This window comes from Watersipora subatra, chromosome 10, assembly GCF_963576615.1.
Source record: "Watersipora subatra chromosome 10, tzWatSuba1.1, whole genome shotgun sequence".
In the NCBI taxonomy this organism is placed as follows: domain Eukaryota; kingdom Metazoa; phylum Bryozoa; class Gymnolaemata; order Cheilostomatida; family Watersiporidae; genus Watersipora; species Watersipora subatra.
The window spans coordinates 32,507,906-32,531,754 of record NC_088717.1 but is presented as its reverse complement, the minus strand read 5'-3'; the positions used below and the strand labels follow the sequence as shown (position 1 = coordinate 32,531,754).

General features: G+C 37.8%; 1 protein-coding gene across 4 annotated transcripts in view; it reads right to left on the bottom strand.

Moving 5' to 3' along the window:
• Nucleotides 1–23,849, bottom strand: part of LOC137405652 (uncharacterized) — a 66,786-nt gene that overhangs the window by 41,980 nt on the left and 957 nt on the right. For 2 of the 4 annotated variants that reach the window (XM_068091983.1, XM_068091982.1), the window contains exons 2-8: nt 13,145–13,305; nt 11,967–12,078; nt 8,954–9,086; nt 6,113–6,278; nt 4,752–4,807; nt 3,149–3,354; nt 894–1,059 (exon numbers count right to left, since the gene is read on the bottom strand). In XM_068091983.1, coding sequence (XP_067948084.1) covers nt 894–1,059; nt 3,149–3,354; nt 4,752–4,807; nt 6,113–6,278; nt 8,954–9,086; nt 11,967–12,078; nt 13,145–13,248 — 943 coding nt within the window. In that variant the 5' untranslated portion in view covers nt 13,249–13,305. Of the gene's footprint in view, nt 1–893; nt 1,060–3,148; nt 3,355–4,751; nt 4,808–6,112; nt 6,279–8,953; nt 9,087–9,316; nt 9,414–11,966; nt 12,079–13,144; nt 13,306–15,345; nt 15,477–23,849 lie in introns of those variants that run through there. The other 2 variants (XM_068091981.1, XM_068091984.1) reach the window with 2 other exon arrangements.

The following is a 23,849-nucleotide window of genomic DNA, read 5'->3' as shown; positions in this document are numbered from 1 at the left end:
TCAGACATTGACTATTATTATTATTACCCTAGGACACTTATGTATTCGCCTCATCTAACTTTCGCGTTTTCGCGGAGTAATCCTCTTGCAAAAATTTCATGAGCGAAACTAAACTATCATAACGAATGAGCGAAAACGTGGAATTAAATAGCTTTGTTCATTGACAGTCCAAGAAACAAATAGCAGCAAGCAATCAAATTGAATTATCGATTTCGGTCACACAATTTTACCTGCGGTTTACAATTACAAACTAGTCCCAAATTGAAAAAATTTCTCTTACTGGTGAACCGAACCTGAGGAATCTAATTATGTTTGTTCCACTGCATTTATTTTCACATCACTATATTTTCGCACTCATCAAAGCTGCGAAATTAGGTTGCATCAAAATTTTACTCTGTATGCTACTCACGAAACTAAATACTAGCGAAATATAAGTGTCCTAGGGTATTAGCTTAGTTGCATAATAATAGCAACAGTGGGTCAATCCCACTCCTGACAAGCGAGTTGAGTAACTCACCTTACTTTTCAATATGTTTCCATGATAATAAACAGCACCATGATATTGCTAGGAGTAGCTCATTTTGAGGATGTAATCGTAAAGAGCAAGTCATGATGAATTCTAATTAAACATAGAAATTGAGTGAAGGCCACGCACAAGCCGAGAAAAGATGATATTTTTAACCACTTCATAAAAAGAGCAAACCCACTATCTGTGTTAGGAAATTTTAATATTCAAATAGAAAAGGTTGTCATTTAGAAAAGAATTAGTGATATCATAAACTATCTTATTTTACCGATACTACATGAAAACAATGAGCTGTTGCAAGCTGAAATTGACTACTAGGGCAACAGTATTCAATGTTATAATTCAAAATGGTAAGGAGTTGTCCCACCTTCATGATTCAATTTGAGATATTCATCAAAACTTATTGGTGGTGGAGAATTGCTTTCACATAGACTGAGATCAAATGGTTGGAGCTTAGCGTGTGAGCTTGGATAGAGCCGTATGTATGGCAACTTGTCCCACTCTCCTGGAACTTGGTCTGCAAGGGCCCGTTGCTGATTTACGATTGTTAAGAATAAGATACCAACGCAATCATATTATTTTAACAATGAAATTACTCTTGGTTTTTATTGTTATAAAGTAAGTGTTTTTCCGTGACTAGTCCGAGCTTTATTACCTGAACTATCACTGACTAAGGAAAACGAATGCCTTTTGAGAATCGGCTAATATGAATGTACAATGTACATTCATATTAGCCGTTCATATTCTCTGAACAATGTACAAGAGAACAAGGTGAATACTGAACAATGTACAAGAGAACAAGGTGAATACTGAACAATGTACAAGATAACAAGGTGAATACTGAACAATGTACAAGAGAACAAAGTGAATACTGAACAATGTACAAGAGAACAAGGTGAATACTGAGCAATGTACAAGAGAACAAGGTGAATAATGAACAATGTACAAGAGAACAAGGTGAATACTGAACAATATACAAGAGAACAAGGTGAATACTGAACAATGTACAAGATAACAAGGTGAATACTGAACAATGTACAAGAGAACAAGGTGAATACTGAACAATGTACAAGAGAACAAGGTGAATACTGAACAATGTACAAGATAGCAAGGCGAATACGGAACAATGTACAAGATAACAAGGTGAATACTGAACAATGTACAAGATAACAAGGTGAATACTGAACAATGTACAAGAGAACAAGGTGAATACTGAACAATGTACAAGAGAACAAGGTGAATACTGAACAATGTACAAGAGAACAAGGTGAATACTGAACAATATACAAGATAGCAAGGCGAATACGGAACAATGTACAAGATAACAAGGTGAATACTGAACAATGTACAAGATAACAAGGTGAATACTGAACAATGTACAAGAGAACAAGGTGAATACTGAACAATGTACAAGAGAACAAGGTGAATACTGAACAATGTACAAGAGAACAAGGTGAATACTGAACAATATACAAGAGAACAAGGTGAATACTGAACAATGTACAAGATAACAAGGTGAATACTGAACAATGTACAAGAGAACAAGGTGAATACTGAACGATGTACAAGATAGCAAGGCGAATACGGAACAATGTACAAGAGAACAAGGTGAATACTGAACAATGTACAAGATAACAAGGTGAATACTGAACAATGTACAAGAGAACAAGGTGAATACTGAACAATGTACAAGAGAACAAGGTGAATACTGAACAATGTACAAGAGAACAAGGTGAATACTGAACAATGTACAAGATAACAAGGTGAATACTGAACAATGTACAAGATAACAAGGTGAATACTGAACGATGTACAAGAGAACAAGGTGAATACTGAACAATGTACAAGAGAACAAGGTGAATACTGAACAATGTACAAGATAGCAAGGTGAATACGGAACAATGTACAAGATAACAAGGTGAATACTGAACAATGTACAAGAGAACAAGGTGAGGCAGAATAAAAGATAAACTTACACCAAGTTCTGATGTATTCTACCAGAATATCAGACAGTATATTTACTTTCCTATCATTTGAGATTGTTTTTGATGCCCGAGGTGATTGTACTGCCAGGATGTTCAAGGTTAAAATTGGAAAAACTGGATCGCAATTAAAACACTCAGTTTCAAGCGAATGTGCGATTATGACGTCTCTATAGTTGCAATTCAGAAAAGATGTCAACAGAATAGAGACGGAATAGTTGCAGTTGAGGTGCAACTAAAGACGTCATAATTGCATTTTCACTTGAAACTGAGTTCTTTAAGCGTAAACGAGTTTCATCAATCGTAATCTTGAAACTTCCTGGCAGTCCAATCATCTCAAGCTTAAAATATAATCGTGAATGATAGAAAAATACTTTCTGATAAATCTGCTACAACTTTGTGTAAGTTCATCATTAGACGTATGACAAGACGCAGCGCCATCTGTTTCTAGCAGCGCCATCTGTTTTTAGCAGCGCCATCTGTTTCTAGCAGCGCCATCTGTTTCTAGCACAAAAACAATAATTTAATTTTATTTACAAAAGCTTCAGAATGCCTTCATTAGTAAAGATTCATGCGGATTATGGCAATATAAAAGGGTGACAATAATGAAGGCAACATATGCGTCCGCTGATAAGGATACCGAGCGAACAGCGGAGGGAATCCATTTCCTTTCCAGCATCTCAATAACTGTTGATAAACTTTGCCCGCACTTTACATTCAAGCGTAAATGAGGATTGTGGGAAATGTCAGTGACGCGATGCCAAGCTGCGTTAGATTTAGGTCGCAACTCAAGGGTGATCTTAGGAGGCACCCTCGCCTTCACCACTGATGTTTCCTTACTTTGCTCTATAACACACAACATCATTATTCTAATTATTTCATTTATTATTTTCATTTATTATAAAAATAAATTTATTATACATTTACTAATCTCTTTGTATTATTTACTCTCATTTCTCAGGCAAGCATGCACCATCTGGGCCCACCTTTGCACATCTAAGAATAATTGTACACATACTTATGCCATGTGACTACACATGACAGTCTACCACGGCGCCCATCACCTCTCATGATACCAGTAGCAAAATAAAACGAAAGGAATTTCGAACTGATTAGGCAGTTATCTGCCACACCATATCTTACAACCATAAATAAACCACTTGAAAATTATCATCGGTAACATTGGTAAAGAAGCCAGAAACATTAGATGTACTTGGCATAGTTGATACAATGCACGGGATGTACATAGTTCCTGCATCGTCAAGCAACTCATGTGTATGATGTCATAGTAACTCATATAAACATCGCTGCTGTGGTGCAAGAGAAAAGCTCGCTATTGTCACAAGTAGTTTTACACTTTTTCTTCTTTTTCTTGTCTGAACCAATTCGAGGAATAGCGGACATTTGCATATGTGTACTACTAAGCAACTTCAGACAAGAGAAAACTTTCAAATTATTTCAACGCGATGTACATGTATGTGACTGGTCGCACCACGCAACTGCAATGTATAGCTATGCTAGGTATAGCTATGCTAGGTATAGCTATGCTAGGTATAGCTATGCTAGGCTGTGAAATGTAACTGTATCAGCTAACTATACTTGCTAACTTCAACAGCATCTTTAAGATTTGAGTGATGTTTTTGCGACATGAATTTTCCATGTGACAGAGAGGACTTTGATAAGAAATGAGAACTTTGATAAGAAATGAGGACTTTGATAAGAAATGAGGACTTTGATAAAAAATGAAGGCTCTGATAAGAAATGAGGACTTTGACAAAAAATGAGGACTTTGATAAGAAATGAGGACTTTGATAAGAAATGAGGACTTTGATAAGAAATGAGGACTTTGATAAGAAATGAGGACTTTGATAAGAAATGAGGACTTTGATAAATGTTTTCAAACAATAAATTAGGAAGGGAACCATTTTTTTCCTGATACCAAAATATGATTGCCGCCTTTAGTAATACTAACTGCAAGTCACAAGAAGACAGTGCAAGCACCTAGTCTGCAGTTGGTTGGATACTCCACCTCACCTCACACAACCTACAGACAACCTAAAGACAACCTACAGACAACCTCATAAAACCGACAGACAACCTAAAGATAACCTACGGAACACCCACGGACTACTTACAGACAACCTCAGACAACTTACGAAAAACCTACAAACAACCTCAGACAACCCACAGACAACCCACAGACAACCCACAGACCACCCACAGACAACCCACCGACAACCTACCTCCTCTAGCTTTCTCCATTAGATGCGAAAGTGGTGGACAGACTGGTGTCCTGATTCTGTAAAACACAGAGTGTCACTGCATGATGAACCATCGGGTTTACTTTGAGACTATCATAGCATAATTCATCTTTTAGTCTTCCCTGACTACACCCGAATGAACAGATGCCTTGCTTCAACTGATAGCCGTTAAGGATACGTTAGCGCTTATTGGAGTTTTTGTGTAATATCCATGGGTAAGATCTAATTGCGTGCAATGTCAGTTTATCTGAATATGAAAGTGTAATGTGAACAAGATAGTTGAATGCATTTTCAGCTAGCTGTATGAGGTGTACATGACTGTGAGTGCTACATGTGCTCTACATATATATATATATATATATATATATATATATATATATATATATATATATATATATATATACATATATATTCACATTAATAAATGATGTGAAACATAGTATCTGTATATGTAACAGTACACATTAGTAAATGATGTGAAACATAGTGTCTGTATATGTAACAGTTCACATTAGTAAATGATGTGAAACATAGTGTCCTTTTGTATATAACAAAACCTGGATGCGTAAAAATCTGCAATTCTATTTATAAATAAAAATTACTTCATTAAAGATAACACGCATAGCAATAATGATCTGTTATAATCTTTTCTGCTTTTCAAAACATTTCACACGTTTCTCAATCAAAACTAAAGGATTTTGATAGGGCTAACTATCCGATTATATGCATTAATCATAGAAAGACAAGAGGCTATGAGAGCAAGGTTGACTGAATGTCGGAAAAATTTGTTTAGCTTGAATCGGAATGAGGACGCAAAATGCAAATGCACTTGGGAGACTAACAATAACAAAGCCCGGTTCCTATGTAGGCCGTAAATCACCGCCAACAGCACCGAGTACCACAGGTAATTGCCGGCGGTCAACGCAAACATCGATCAAAATGATCTCAAAGGGTTTAGCGCTGTTCAAATTTTGCGAAAGCCCGCAACCGAAACCTACCCGAAATGCACTGTACAGGTGAAGGTCATCATGATCGAAACTGCGTGTCGAGCGAACATTTTCATGCGGTTATTAGCGATGAAGCTTTATGTGAACAGAAGCAGCCAAGCTTAGCGTCGCAAGCGCTTTGCTGTGCAAGATTACCATCGGGGTCTCGCAATTGATTTGGGAACCAGGCTTGAGCCAGCTTCAATGTGTTCCCAAGCATTTATGATGTCATCCCTTAGGTGCTTCGCTAGACATTTATGTCATCTCTTGAAAGTGCCACTGAACATTTATGTCATCTCTTGAAAGTGCCACTGAACATTTATGTCATCTCTCCAAAGTGTCATTAGGCATTCTTACCTGTAGAATTTGCCACGACGCCGAATTTTTGTCTCCCCTGTATAGACTAACTGCTTAAGCCACTCGGCATGCTTGGTGATGACAGCCACCTCCGAGCCCAGTCGTCGACGAAATTCCGCCCAGTTAATTATGGCAAACAGTTCATTGGCATCTTTATTTTTGGACACTAAGAAATTCAATGGCATAACACAAGTAAAAATCGAGAGTTTCATGGATAACTTTGAAGTTGTGTGCCCTCGACATAATACATGTTTCTAACTACCACACCTGAAGCTTTTATACACAGAGTGATATAATTGATATAACTGCTGTTGCTCAATGAGGTCATCCATACTCTACCAACATGGTCCATTACCAGAGAGGCGCATCAATATACTATGTAAATGTATATTATTATACATGTATATTATTATACATGGTCCATTACGAGAGAGGCACATCAATATACGATGTACATGTATATTATTATACATGTATATTATTATACATGGTCCATTACCAGAGAGGCACATCAATATACGATGTACATGTATATTAGTATACATGTATATTATTATACATGGTCCATTACGAGAGAGGCACATCAATATACGTGTACATGTATATTATTATACATGTATATTATTATACATGGTCCATTACCATAGAGGCACATCAATATACGATGTACATGTATATTATTATACATGTATATTATTATACATGGTCCATTACCAGAGAGGCACATCAATATACGATGTACATGTATATTAGTATACATGTATATTATTATACATGGTCCATTACCACAGAGGCACATCAATATATGATGTACATGTATATTATTATACATGTATAATATTATACATGGTCCATTACCAGAGAGGCACATCAATGTATGATGTCCATGTATATTATTACACATGTATATTAATATACATGTACATGTATATTAATATACATGTACATGTATATTGAATAACACAGCAACATTGCTAGCACAATCAAACCGTGACATACAAAGTGCCTCTGTTCCGATATTTGCTCCATATCATCATATGCGAGAGGATATATTTTCCTCATAAGACACAGGGTTCTGCTCAATTTGTCACAGAGAAGTCTAACAATGGTAGATGCAGTACATCCCTCAGGTTACCATGTAGAACATGATATTTTTCGTCCTCGCCAGACGCCATACAACATTTTCTTCACCATATGATATCAACAAAAAATTTTGTCAAACTTAAAATTTGGCAGTCAGTGTGCTGATAATGTCAAAATGACGAAGATGCCGACATTCTATTCACCGAAATCCTTCTCACAACGCCGGAAAGAGATACGATGTCAGCTCTCTCTCAGTTCAGCGTAATTTGTTATAAGTTATAGTGGAAACGAATCCAGAAACAGAAAGGTGGTAAATTTTAGACGATGACACAGCTAAAGTTTAGTGAAATACATACTAAAAATTAGCTTCAAGTTTGTTTGGTAAGCTAAATTCATAAGTTAAATTCAAAGTTTGTTATAAATCTGTGTCGAAGGCCAGAAATCTCTACTGTACGTACTGCACATAGTATATTGTAATGTTACATTTGATTGCTGATCATAACCACTAAATTCACTAAGGTTACTGTAGGTAACTATAGTTACTAAGGTTAACATAATATTTTGTCACTAATTTTAATTATGTGCAGTAGCATATGAAATCTTGATGTTTTTTACCAAGGGGTGCTAGCATTAAATACAGTAGACCCTGGCCATATAACTTTAAATCGTTCTAGTGTTGGCATCATACGGCGAAAATTTTGTATAGAGTGATATAAAAATCCATAGTCAATATTTAATGCAAACCCTCCATGGTAAAAAATCATCAAAGTTTTATATAAATGCTGTGCATATTAAAAGTTACTGACAAAATAATATGTTAACTTTAGTAACTATAGTTACCTACGGTAACTTAAGTGTATTTAGTAGTTATGATCTGCAATAACATGTAACGTTGCAATGTACTATGTGCAGTGCGTACCGTAGGGAGTTCTTACTTGCGAGGCAAACGTATAACATAAACGCTGAACTTAACTTAAATGTATTTAGCTTACTAAACATGCACCTAAAGCTAAGTTTTACTATGTATTTTCAACTATTTTACTGAACTTCAACTTTTTCATTGCTAAAGTTTTATCACATATCTGTTTCTGGTTTCGTTTTCCCAATAACGAATAACGCCAAACTGAACGAGATCAAGCATCGTATTTCTTTCATTCATTGTTAGAGGGATTTCGGCAAACAGCACAATGACATGATTTTTATTTCGACGGAATCAACGCATCGACTGTAAAATTTGAATTTTGCGAGAAACTTTTGTTGATTTTTTATGGCGAAAAATATTTTCGCATTGAGAGAACTTGCTCAAAGTAGTAGCGAAAATAGCCGAAAAAGTGTCCGTGTTGATTTTGCAAGACAGCTGTGGCCTTTTTCTATGGCATCAGCTAATGTAAAGTTCTATACAAACAGATCAGAATCAAAACAGTTTTTATAGACCGCATAGTTCAAAGGTTATGGCAATCTACACAAGGCCCAAGTCAAATATTAGGTTTTACCGACTATGTAATTATGTCCCGGTACAATAATTAATTTGGTAGTAAAAGAGTTTCAAGAGTAACTGCTGAACTACTGCAACTAAACCTACAAAAGCTGTTGGTAAACACAACTACACCTTAACAGACTTGTAGCTAATATAAAAAAATCCAACTGCGGGAAAGGAAGAAAGCTATGAAAGGTTTCAAGCAATGCATGAAAGCATACATATAACGTGTACATGTACAATGTACATGTACAATGTAGGTACAATTGGCTGTACATTACCTAATGTCATGTTGATCGCTCTCTGGACGGTCTTCACTATAGTCGCGTAGTAGCGTTTGATCTGCGATGGTGGTCTCATAACGGACATCTTTGTTACACAAACTTTGTAAATCTTATCAAAATCTCGGCCACACTGCAATAAGTAACCGCCATATATATACAGCATCTCGCTCACTTATGTTTTACAAGTAATGACCACTCTTCAACCTTGCCTATGATGAATACCTGCTATCTATCAGTCTGAATACCTGCTATCTATCAGTCTGAATACCTGCTATTTATCAGTCTGAATACCTGCTATCTATCAGTCTGAATACCTGCTATCTATCAGTCTGAATACCTGCTATCTATCAGTCTGAATACCTGCTATCTATCAGCCTGAATATCTGCCATCTATCAGTCTGAATACCTAATGCGAAACAGAGTGTAGTTCTGATGGTTGTGACGATCAATCTCCTCGGGCAGACGTGACTAAAAACATGGCAATCGCTACAGCAATAATGGGACACCTAATTTTTATTAATGTAGCTGAGTCACTATTAGTACCATTTTGTGGACACTTTGCAACTGACCACTTTCTAATATTAGTTTGTTAACATAAAAAAATGTTGCAGTGACGGTCAAATAGAGGTGCCTTTCAATTAAAGGGTGGCAGTGCATTTTTCAACCTTTCGCCTATCGTGTTGTTCTATTAGACCTGGCATTGAAATAAAGGTTGCATTCAAATAGAGGTTTTAGGGAACGTATGTTTCGATGTAACATTCCATGTGACATTCTGGTCTGATGTTTGAATGTGGCAGTTTGTCCTACGCTATGGTTGTAGTTTCATTCCACTTCATTTCCAACCCTAATAATAACATAGATGTCACTAGCCAAAATTGCAAAAACAGCGTTGGGTTATTTTAGCTAAACTCTATTGATTCATTAGAGCTGGAATGTATACTTTATACACATCAGCAACACAGAACACTTATGTTCTTCAACAGATTCCAGCTCTATTGATTCATTAGAGCTGGAATGTATACTTTATACACATCAGCAACACAGAACACTTATGTTCTTCAACAGATTCCAGCTCTATTGATTCATTAGAGCTGGAATGTATACTTTATACACATCAGCAACACAGAACACTTGTGTTCTTCAACAGATTCCAGCTCTATTGATTCATTAGAGCTGGAATGTATACTTTATACACATCAGCAACACAGAACACTTGTGTTCTTCAACAGATTCTAGCTCTATTGATTCATTAGAGCTGGAATGTATACTTTATACACATCAGCAACACAGAACACTTGTGTTCTTCAACAGATTCCAGCTCTATTGATTCATTAGAGCTGGAATGTATACTTTATACACATCAGCAACACAGAACACTTGTGTTCTTCAACAGATTCCAGCTCTATTGATTCATTAGAGCTGGAATGTATACTTTATACACATCAGCAACACAGAACACTTGTGTTCTTCAACAGATTCCAGCTCTATTGATTCATTAGAGCTGGAATGTATACTTTATACACATCAGCAACACAGAACACTTGTGTTCTTCAACAGATTCCAGCTCTATTGATTCATTAGAGCTGGAATGTATACTTTATACACATCAGCAACACAGAACACTTGTGTTCTTCAACAGATTCCAGCTCTATTGATTCATTAGAGCTGGAATGTATACTTTATACACATCAGCAACACAGAACACTTGTGTTCTTTAACAGATGAATAGGCCTCCACAAGATGCAAGAGAGACTTACACAAAATTAGTACAGTGCACATCCAGGATACGATTTTGATCCATTCCATGATTGGCATCGTACGGTGAAAAAATCGTATGTAGGGGTATAGAAACTATAATAATTATATAATGCAAACATCCCCTGGTAAATAATCATCAAAATTTTATATAAGTGCTGTACATATTAATAATTGGTAACAAAAGAGTATATTAACCTTAGTAACTATAGTTACTCACAATAACTTAAATATATTTAGTGAATTTATTAATTATGATCCGCATTAAAATGTAACGTTACAACATCTATGAGCAGTACTACGTACCGTGGATGGTTCTTACCTTTAAGATAGATGTACGAATAACAAAAACTTTGAATTCACTTCACACGAGTTTAACTGACTAAACACACACAATTAAAGCTAAGTTTTAGTATGTATTTTAATTATCTTACTGAATTTCAACTTTTTATCACTAAAAGTTTATTCCTTATCAGTTTCTGTCTTGGCTTTTAGTAAAACCTTTAGCGGCCCTGTGTAAAACTTTTTGAACCTAATTCGGCAAGAAAACCCAAACATTGCTGTTTTCGTAATGAAACGGACACTTGTGGGCAGGTTAAGAGAAGTTGTCTGACCACGGAGACCTTCTGTATGAAAGGACCACAACTCCAACTTTGTTACTGATTTTGAAGGGAAAATATTACCATTATATACATTGTACATGAGAACTGCTGAACTGAGAGAAATCGGTCATTGTGTTTCTTTCAGTCATCATGAAAATATTTTGTGCGAACAGCATTTCGGTGACGTTGTTATTTTGACGTACGTAATAAGCACACCGACTGCCACATTTGAACTCGGACAAAAAAATTTGTTGAATTCATATGACGAAATAAGATTCGTATGAGGTGAAAAAACCATCATGTTCCATTTCATATGGTAAAAAAATCGTATATCAGGGTAATAGTATCCTGAGGGTGCACTGTACAAACATCTTTTATTCACGAATAGACTATAACAGCCAAATGGGATAGCTAATTGTGAAGTGAAATATAAGCTCTATCTGAGAACGATCACGGTTTTATAACTGAATGTTTTTGGCATTTAAGCACTCCAGCTATTTCTGAAGTTTCTTTCATGCCAAGTAATTCTGTGAAGCTACTGTATGCTATAGAGACTCCACTCCCTTTGTTGCCAAGTAGTGCATTTCTTTAGTAAGGATATAGAACAAGGAGTCCTGAATGAGAACTGACAGTAGCTGACCATGGTAACTCACAGCAAGCACAGAGTTGAAAAAGACATCTTTATCTGCTTCAGTCCATATCGGTGCTGGAGGATGTTCTTTCTTTGCCTTTTTACACCGCTCAGCAGCTTCTAGTTCTTGTTGCCTGTAAAAAGATATTTCGAAGGCAAACAAACTGAATGAATCTAGTTACTGATCTGTTAGTTCGCTGTCTGTTATCAACACAAAGCTTGCTAGCTCTAACTAACTGATCTGTCAGTTTGCTGTCTGTTATCAACACACACCTCGCTAGCTCTGACTAACTGATCTGTTAGTTCGCTGTCTGTTATCAACACAAAGCTTGCTAGCTCCAACTAACTGATCTGCCAGTTTGCTGTCTGTTATCAACACACACCTCGCTAGCTCTAACTAACTGATCTGTTAGTTTGCTGTCTGTTATCAACACACACCTCGCTAGCTCTGACAAACTGATCCGTTAGTTTGCTGTCTGTTATCAACACACATCTCGCTAGCTTTAACTAACTGATCTGTTAGTTTGCTGTCTATTATCAGCACACACCTCGCTAACTCTGACTAACTGATCCGTAAGTTTGCTGTCTGTTATCAACACACACCTCGTTAGCTCTAACTATTATGTTAGTTTGCTGTCTGTTATCAACACACACCTCGCTAGCTCTACCTAAATGATCTGTTAGTTCGCTGTCTGTTATCAACACACACCTCGCTAGCTCTAACTAACTGATCTGTTAGTTTGCTGTCTGTTATCAACACACACCTCGTTAGCTCTAACTAAATGATCTGTTAGTTCGCTGTCTGTTATCAACACACCTCACTAGTTCCAACTAACTATTATGTTAGTTTGCTGTCTGTTATCAACACATACCTCGCTAACTCTGACTAACTGATCCGTAAGTTTGCTGTCTGTTATCAACACATACCTCGCTAGCTCTAACTAACTGATCTGTTAGTTTGCTGTCTGTTATCAACACATACCTCGCTAGCTCTAACTAACTGATCTGTTAGTTCGCTGTCTGTTATCAACACACCTCACTAGCTCCAACTAACTATTATGTTAGTTTGCTGTCTGTTATCAACACATACCTCACTAACTCTGACTAACTGATCTGTTAGTTTGCTGTCTGTTATCAACACATACCTCGCTAGCTCTAACTAGCTGATCTGTTAGTTTGCTGTCTGTTATCAACACATACCTCGCTAACTCCAACTCCTCGGCTGCACGTTTCTTTGAGAGAAGACTCGCTTGCCTTTTAGAAAGATTCAAAGACTCACTCAGACCACCGCAACTGCCGGACATGCTTCCCGTCTCGGTAGCAGCTCACCTACCGCATCATTTCTCATTATCGGATGTCACCTACATATACAACACAATCTTACAGTATTTAAATGCTATTTAAATTTGGGTTTCGATAGCTGACATTTAAAGATGAACTAGCACAGGTTATTCATCAAATTATAAAATATGCATCCTCGATAGTAGATAAGACATTGATGAGCGAAGGCTGTTTGATGGGTTGGTTGATCATTTGTGGAAATTGGAGGATGTAATACTACCATTTAGGAGGATTCAATGATTGCAAGGTGAGATAAAATATCTCTACTAAGAATGTTTTCTTTATTTGATACTATGCCAGAAATTTTAACTTAATGTGCAATGCTAAAATATTCCCAACAAATATCAAGTTATGCTTCCACAAAATCGCAGTTCAAAGGAGAACAGCCTTGACATTCTAATCTTTCAGCATAGCCATAATGTAAAATTTTAGAAAATTTTCTGTTCTATTCTGCAAGGAGTATGTCTGCATAGCTTACTGCAAGCAGAGGCTATGTCCTTTTTAGGAGCATTGTTATCGCTGCACCACAAACAATGTCTCTGTGATCTTGGCTAGACATGTTTGAGTTGAGAGGCAAGGAAACCTTGCCGACTGGAGACACGCCCAGTTGCAGGGAGCAATTTAAGGATGAATGTCATTCCTGTAACCACGAGCGGGATTTGTTGAAAGGTGGACCCCAACTTGTTTGCAGGTCAGGCGTTCTAGACCACTTGGCAAATATTTGACATTAAACCCAAAATAATTTCACCATAGTGCATTCAAAATTTCATGTCGGCGGAAGAAACAGTAAGAGAACTAGAAAAATAGAGAAATATGCTAGGTAAACTTATGCAAACTTGATCTCGTCTTAGTTGGAACAAATTAGCCGAGCATCTCTGTCACCCCCTTTACCTTCAAGTCTACACAAACCCAAACTTTCATTTTAATTTCTTCAAAGCATAGTAACAGCGGAAACATACTTTTATTGATTATTACTTCATAAATTTTGTTTTTACATAAACTTTATTGTTTCCAACTTAGTATGTTTATTTATCAAAGAGTTCTTGTATGTTTTCGGCTGTAGAATAAATGAATTAAAGAATGATTTAACAGACAAACCTATGAACTTGTTAGAGGTTAAAGGTTCGACTGTATTGCCTGAATAGACTGAAACTGAAAAAAGCTAAAAAAACATGCTAATGAGACAAATAACAGAAATTTCTTGAGTTGAACAGCAATCAGTGAACAAAATTCAGGTCTAATCTTAGGTGGGTAAAAACTACCTTCAGGGCCCATCATGCCTTTCAATTTATCAGTATTCACCAAAAATCATGTAACTAATGTAAAACCGTTTCATTTCATTATACAGTATTTGGGATTTTATCAGACTGAATTTTTTCAAGTCAAGCCACAGCTGAATAAGAAGTATGACATGGAGGCTTTTTTACAAATCCAAGTTGGATTGAGTCTTCCCAACGAATGCACATAAAGCACAGAGTCACGCATGAACAGTGTTACTGTTGAAACTGACCTCAAGTCATTGGCGACATTGTTCGGCAACAAATGTCTCGACAGTCTACCTACAAAGCTTCTAGATTTCAACTTACGTCTGAAGAGGGTTCAATACGAGATGAAACGTGAGCTGTTTTAATAATGGGACAGCCCACACACCAATGAGATACAATCCAGCAAAGCCAGATAACCCAGATGAAGGGTATCTGACATAGAGCAGTTGGTACAGCCTATTGGTACAGAATTAATGACACAGTTCGTTCCGGCGAGGTAGGCATTGCGAGTTTTGAATGGCAAGGTTGCTGAAGAAAACTTTTGACCTCAACAAAGAGCTTCTGATGGTAGAAAATTGTTTAGTGATGCCAACCTTTCAGAGAGGGCACACCCTTTAGGATCTACATACGACGCCTTGGGATGGTCAATTAGGCCATGGCTTGATTGTTAATAACCACAGAGATGGCACTTCTCATATCAACTGACTGGCAGAGCCATTAAGACCAACTGAGACTCCAGATCACCAGTGGCAGACATTTGGGACTGACCTCGTACAGCCAAAAGAAAAAACATACCTGCTTGTAGAGGATCACAGTTCAAAGTATTCAGAGCTTGCTCTTCTTGATCGGTCAGATTTCATGTCCAAGAAAATTATCACTCATATGAAGTTGAATTTTACTCTATACAGGATCCCAGAGCTGTTTGTCTGCAACAGTGGAGAGCTGTATGCAACAACGAGTTCAGGAAGTTTGTTAGTGTGTGTTGTTTTTAGTCGGTTTTGATTCGAGCATGTTACCGGCAGCCTTCACTTTGACAAGGCTAATGGGTTCACCAAGACAGTAATAAAAATGCTTTTGAAGGAGAGTTACTAGCCAACCAGGCATCTCCACAGCATGGCCTGTATCCTCCTGCAGATCTGCTGATGAGAGGGAGTTACGAACTAAAGGAATGGCACACAAAAATGACCTGAAGTGCAGGATATCAGACCTTTACAGATTCTGAGAGGTTAGCGAGAAGTGCAAACTGAAGTAGAAAGGTGATCTGACTCTGAAACCTTCGAAAAGAAATGTAAATCTTGACAGGGTAACTAGGAAAAGTTGCAAGGTAGTCACTGCTTATCACTGCTTCAGATAAAGCAGCAAGGCAGACGTTGATGAGAACTGATAACGGTAAAGCTGGGATGCAACGGAACTGATGTAAGGGTAATGCTAAGACATACACAAGAGTCTAATAGTGGGCGCAACAAGATGCACTCACTATTATTAGATCATCCCAACAGAGTTGCAGAGACAATAAGCACTGGCAATCACTAAACACAATACCCTTATTCAGTTCTACATCAACTATCAATTTGTAGTGTTTTGCAAACTTAAGAATCTAGAACCGAGATGTTGCATTTTGTTTGTCCTTGTCTTCTCTTGTATCAGGATGTTTATGTTGTATTTGGATATTTTATCTGTTACTGTTATATATGTACAGTAGACGCTATTACAACGTAAACAATCTGTTCCGAGAACGTTTATGTTACAGGGATTTTATGTTACACAAAAAGCATAGTACATGTAAATTGCCTAATCGGTTCCTAGACTTTCTCAAATTCACCCCTTTCGACCTTAAAAAAGAAGACTTGAGTTTCTAATTTCAAACTGTACTGTAGTATTATTGGTTTATGTCAACAACTTTTATCATTTTTTCTTATCACTATCACCCAGCTCATGGTTGTGACAATTTCACAATGAGTTATGGAGAACACACACCTTCAATGCCAATTTACATTGAGTTTTTGCTTTATTCGAGACAAGGTCTATTTTGCAAAAGGAAAACAATAAAAATATTTGATACGTCTAAAATACTGTAAAACAATAATATAATTTTACTATAATAAGAACGATGTCTATCTGTCTGTCAGGTTATCCGTCAAAAAAATTCAAAGATGTGATAAAAGATAGCTTTCGATGATAGTTCAACTCATTACATTCACTGACACGGAATAAGTAATTGCGAACCTACTTATTATCTGTGATTTATCGACACATCTGACGATTTCTCAAGGCGAACTATACTAGCAAGGTACCAGCATGTATAATAGAGATAACCCTATGCATCATTTTATCTCTCAAATGCGGCAAAAGAAAAAGCAATATTTTAAGGGTAACCACGAGATGCACATTATTCAAATCGAATTTGAGAACTTGCGCTGACTTCACACTTTACGTTACATAAAATTTTTACATAACACTACGCAACTTTATTTTAATTTTGTGAAGCAAAAATTTTATATGAATAATTTGTTAGGTGGAATTCACGCTATAGGAGGTAAACATTGTTCGAGCGGCAACTGTATTTGTAAGTACAATAGCCAAAATATGTACGACCATATTTCGGCAAGTCTAGTTTCATCAGATTACAAAGCACTTTAGGGCTTTTAACTTATCTGAGTAGCAATGATTCTTTTGTCCACATGCACATGAAGCACAAAAAAAACAACCAGTTGATGGAAAACCCTCCAAATGAAAAAAATTTGTTATATTTTATGAGCTTGTAGAAGTAAAGGTGTCTAATTAGCCTTCACAATATAGGTATAACCCTAGGTATAGGTATAACCCTACAAAAACTTTTTCACCAAAATATAGGTACAGTTTAAAGGATGAGCATGCTTGGAGCATAACTAATAATTCTATGACAATCTATTCTATTAGTAGACCTCCAACAAGCCTCGGATAAGCTTGCGGACAATACATCATTGGTCTAAAGAATGATCATAAGTAGAAGCAAAGCAACTTTTGAATGAGGGATAGTGTAGGATGAAAACAATTGAGGTAAAACGATCGTTGTGAGATCAGATAACAGTATACTTTGCAAAGTTATTATTCACAAAATATGGTCACAAAAAAGTGCAAATTATCAACCGCCAGCCCTTATCTTAGCACATACTGACAGAAGTTAGAAAACTTGGACGACCAAAACAACAAAATGACAGAAATACTTTAGCGCAATAGGTCCGACACAACGATTAAGATTAGCCTCAGGGTTCCCAATATACAGATAGCCATATTTAACACAAAACTATTTGAGAATGTGCTGAATGACTTATAAATAAAGAAAAATATTCATTAAAGGTTGACTTGCAACAAAATTCACATTACAGCTATTTGGTATCAAAATATTCACCATGTCTTGCTCTGTTGTGTTGTAGGTGCCAAATATGTGGAAATGTGATTACAAGCTCTTAAAAACTCGAAAACGAAAAGCCGCCGTAGATTGGAATCTCTTTATTTCTCTGACGTAGTCATTACAGTTTGGTTATTGTCTTGTCACATGATGTTCTCACGTGAATTGAAAGGCCAATAGAAGGCTCAATATAAACTTATCATAGCACTAGTTTATGACAAACACTTCAGGTTTTACCGAAGACCCCGTATCAAATATAGATGCTCGCTATTTGACAGTTTCGTTTCGGCTTGATCTAATGGTCAAGTCGTAATTTGATCATGTGACCCAATACTTGGTTTATCACAGGTGACCAACAATTATCACAGGTGACCAACAGGCTCGTCACGATTATCAGACAATAATATGTACTCCTTCAAAGTAAGGTTAAAAAACAAATGAATTTTTACGGTAAGTTATAAGATATCACTGCTAAAAGTGACAGACTTACAATGACGATAAAATAGACGCGTAAGAACAATAGACATGGTTTTATTGACTGCGTGAAGTATATTTGTAAAAATATTTCGACGAACGAGGTTGCATGAAAGTGTAAACAGAAACCATCTACCACAGCTACGTCACATTCGAGCCGTTTTGGAAAGAGAATCTAAACTACAGCGGTCCTGTTTGGCTGCGATTAACTGTTCGTTTTGGAGCTTTCAAGAGCTTGTAATCACATTCCCACATATTTTGCACCTAAAACACAACAGAGTAAGATATGGTGAATCTTTTGATATCAAATAACTGTAAGGTGAATTTTGCTGCAAGTCAACCTTTAAGCTGTCATGTAAAAATGATAATATGCCCTATAACCATAGATGAACAATGAACGATGCTGGCAAGAAAACATGATAAAATGGGGTGGAAGCAAACGGTAATTACGATGTTAGGTGATGCCATAGTCTAGGTATGTAGGAGAGACTATCCAACAGACCTGCCAACCCAAGAGTGGGGCAATTCATGAGATTTGGTTTTGGAGCAATTGATGTATCAATGATAGTATATATAAAATTGTGAAAATTGAGGCAAAAATCTCACGCATTTTCATTTTTTTGGTGATTGCGTGAGCCTCACGCCCAATGCATGAGAGTTGGCAGGTATGCTACCCAATAACCTACCGTTGTTGTATAATCGGGTTGTTGGGCAGCGGGCTACGCTAATGTCCGAGGTCATGGTAGTTACGAGAGGTTACAAGAAGTTACGAGTGGTCAAGGACGCGGTAGTTTCAAGACGAGTATATAAGCGTGGAGAGATTCAGACAGAGTCCTTCTTCGCTTCAATCACATGTGAGTACGTACATTTATACAACATGGCGCAGTTGACAGGATAGGTGGAGGGGATCAGGAGAGTGCGGAGAGTGGTGCCGCCGAGTACGACGGCAGCCCCGGGTTGCTCGAGAGCGATGGTACACAGGATGTGTTGATGGACCAGGACCAGGGTTAAAGAGTAAGGTAAACTCCACCAGCAAGGTGAGCCGCTGAATGAGTTCAAGGGTATTTCTGGAAGGTTAGTGGCCCATACAGAAAAAAAGAAAAAAAGAAAAAGGGCATGTATAATCGGGTTGTTGGGCAGCGGGCTACGCTAATGTCCGAGGTCATGGTAGTTACAGGTAGTTACGAGAGGTTACAAGAAGTTACGAGTGGTCAAGGACGCGGTAGTTTCAAGGCGAGTATATAAGCGTGGGGAGATTCAGACGGAGTCCTTCTTCGCTTCAATCACATGTGAGTACATACATTTATACAACAAAAAAGGGCATGTTGTATAATCGGGTTGTTGGGCAGCGGGCTACGCTAACTCCTGGACACCAGAAGTGGCACCTAGCTCTCCGACGACATTTCTCAATTCCCTGGTGCCCAACATGACACTTCTCTAAATACAACTTTCTCATCGACCTAGGTATGTATACCCTGTCTCTAAAGAAAAGTAGACCATCCCGTACAGTAAGCCATTCCCTTGCACTATAAAGCTTTAGAAGCTCACTGCCCAACCTTTTGCTACCTCTCGGCCAACCTTCCGTAACAAATTTCAAACATCAGCAGCCTCTTCATCTTTCAACATTTCCGACCTTAACTCTATCGTTAGTCGGTAGTCACACTGCTAACTACAGCAGTATTTACATCCTCACTCCTAACTATTTCACTTTCGCTGTCCAATTTGCCATTAGGTCGGCTCAAAGAGTCGGCCAAATACATTTGCTCCCCGGATGTATGAAATATCGTGTAGTTATACCTCATTAACCTCATGTTAAACCTCTGAACCCTGACGGGTAAGGCTGACAAGTCCTTCTCACCTAACAGTGAAATAAGTGGCTTATGGTCAGTCTCAACCTCAAACTTTCTGCCTACTAGATAGTAGTCGAACTTCTCACATGCCCATGTAATTGCCAATGCCTCCTTCTCTATCATCGCATACCTTTCCTCTGTCTCAGACATTTTTCTCGCCGCATATTCCACTGGCTGCCACACATTACCCGCAGTCAATTGTAGCAATACTGTCCTTACTGCATTTCTACTGGCATCTGCGGACACCCTATGCCTCCTATTCAAATCAAAGGCACACAAAACTGGTGCTTTAGATAAAGCTATCTTAACCTTCTTGAAAGCCTGTTCCTGATCTGGACCCCAATACCACTGTGATCTACTCCCTGACACATTGTAGATAGGCGTGCATAGCTCTGCTAACTCTTTACCAAACTTGCTCAAATAATTTACCATCCTTGTGAGCCTCCTAGCCTCCGTTTTACTAACCGGCGGTTTCAAGCCTAGAACTGCCTCTACTTTACATGGGTCTGGATTAATGCTAGCCTCACTAACAAAATGGCCCAGAAACCTAATTTCACTTTTGCCAAACTCGCACTTATCCTTCCTTAACGCTATGCCTGAACCTCTGATTCTTCCTAGTACCTCCCTCAATCTTGACTAGTGTTCATCTGCATCCCTTCCATATACTAGGACATCGTCCATTATGCATACTACTCCTTTCATGTCCCCAATAATCTTTTCCATTGCTCTCTGGAAAAATTTAGGAGCCGAGGAGATACCAAACGGCATCCGATTGAACCTATATCTACCCCAAGGGGTGATAAAGGTCGTCAATGACTTTGACCCCTTCTCAACCTGAACTTGCCAAAACCCTGAATTCTCATCTAACTTCGAAAGCATCGTTCCCTTAGACAATTCACTGAGCAGATCTGAAATCTTAGGCAAAGGGTAAACCTCTCGCTTGACAGATCTGTTCAGTTCAGTTAAATCTACACACATCCTTATCTTCCCCTCTGTCTTAGGCGCTATAGTTAGCCCTGAGCACCACTCAGTAGGTTCTTCAACCTGTTCAATCACTTCATTTGCCAACGTATTATCCAACTCCTGCTTAGCCTGCTCTCTTAAACCTGCGGCTATAGGTCGAGGCAAGTACAGCCTCTCTGGCTCTATACCTTCTTTCAACTTAATCTTAAAAATACCTGGCATAGTGCCTAGACCTTGAAAAACTTCCCCAAACTCCTTTACTGGGTCAAACTCGCTGTTGCTTACCGCGTTGACTACAGCCAACAAATTCAGCTGCCTCAACTCAGTTATACCCAACAAGTTTGCCTTAGATCCCTTCATTACGTATACCTCTGTTTCCATAAATCTATATTTACTTTCCAACTGAACACCTGCTTTACCGACTACTCTTAGTTTACGACCATCTATTCCCGCCAAGACAGTAGATGGCTCCTCTAGCCGTAGGTTCAACCTTTCGGCCGTCCCCTCGGTTACAGTCGACACCTCTGCCTCAGTATCAAATGTAAATTCAACGTTCTCCCTATTGACCTTTAAAACCTGTACAATTCTCCTTCCTAGTCAACTTTCATCATCATATTTATCCCTAGAACCAGAGAATCTAACACTTCCGCCCTTACTATTATCTCGGCACCCTTCATTATACCGGCTCGTCTCGCGTCTTTCATTATACAGGTCTATCCATACTGTTGTCCCTGTACCTACCTAACCTGTCTCTTGTCTAGCGGGGGCTTTCTCGGCCCCTGTACCGCTCCCTACTACTATCCCTGCTACCAAATCGCTCATAGCTATTATCACGACTACCTCCTGACTTCCTGCTGCTACCTTGTCTGTCATAACCTACATCTCCTTCTTTATTCCTACAATAACAGGATACATGTCCTCGCCCTCTACAAGAAAAACATTTAATGGAGGGACAACTCTTCATCTCATGGCCACTACGTCTGCAATTATATCATAATCTATCTTCACTGCCTTCTCTACTATTTGCTCTATATCTAGAGACATGCCTCTCCCTGCTATCGTCTCTATACTTCCTACTGTCCTCGTTATACTCCCGGCCTCTTGTCCCATATCTACTAGTATCATGCTCCTCACTACCATAATACCCTCTAGTACTCCTAGGGCTACCTCTAGGGGAAGATCTACCCGCTGAATAATAGCTTCTATCTCTATCATTACTCCTGTACTGCGCTTGGCTATCAAACTCTGATACCTTTGCTACTTCTCTCTTAAAGAATAGAGAAAGCATAATATTATTATGCTTTATTAGTTATCTTGAGGTGTTGACTGATGTTCTAAAAAAAGAATCAAGGAGATTGACCCCCTAGAAGCTGAGATATAGACAGCCAAACACAGGTCTACCTAATAAAGAATCAGAGGAAAACCCTTCGAAAATCCCGAAAACTGTGACGTATAAAATCGACTTAATGGTCATGTGCCGGAGTTGCGCACCCTTACCGCCGTTACTTATAATGATTGTTTTGGCTACGAGATGTGAAACGCTTCTCGCGATAGTAAATAATTTACATACTAGCTCTGGTTTCTCAGGAAAATCATCCAAACATTGTGTGGTAAAGGCATTTGCCCACAACCCCTCGCCATGATTTTTTAAAGCAGAAGAGCAGATTTTGACTATTGTGCTTCAAATTTTAACTCGATCTCCACGGATATGCTCCGAAGATCATCTGTTCAACGAACGGCGCGTGTATAGTCTATATGCGATATCCGCGATTGCAGTTTGTTTAGAATAAGAAATAGGAATGGGACTTTTTGTTCCTTCATCATTTTTCTACTGTGTATCTACTGCAGCATTCAGTTGATTTTCATGATTATCGTCACTATTAACAGACTGGAAGTTCACTACAGCCATAATCTTAAAAAGACTAACTTGACCGTGCTGCTCTTGCTATAAGAAAAGAAAACGATAACTTTTGCTTTGATTTTTCTATTGATCTATTATCTTATCTATGATTATTTTTTATGATTTATATAATATTCATAATGCATATTATACAAAATAATAATATAACTGCGTATAGAATAAATGATGTAACTAATATAATTTGTAGAAAATTCCAAATGATAACCGAGATTGATGATTGATTTAATTGATTCTATTTATTAGCTATAGTTAAAAAATCTGAACAACGCTAAAGATGAGTCTGAATAGGGAAGCTAAGAAGGAGAACAACAAAACTGAGCTGAACTAGCAAGATAGCGAAATGTTGCGAAATAATAGATGCGTGTAATTATTTTATGCTAAAACTAATCTACACGTCGGAGGGACTGGTTCGGAATTCTAGGAGCGATGATTGTTAGGCCCAATTTGATTGTTCTATACTTTCAGGGATTAAACCAATTAAAACGCCGTGATTGTTATAGGAGAGCGCATTAGTTGGCTTAATTGACCAATGACACACAAGTCGATTTCATACGTCATATATTGATGATTACCAAAACACTTTTGTTTTTTGGTAGACCTGTGTTTGGCTGGCTATATCTCAGCTTCTGGTTGGTCAATCTCCTTGATTCTTTTTTTAGAACATCAGTCAACACCTCAAGATGAATAATAAAGCATAATA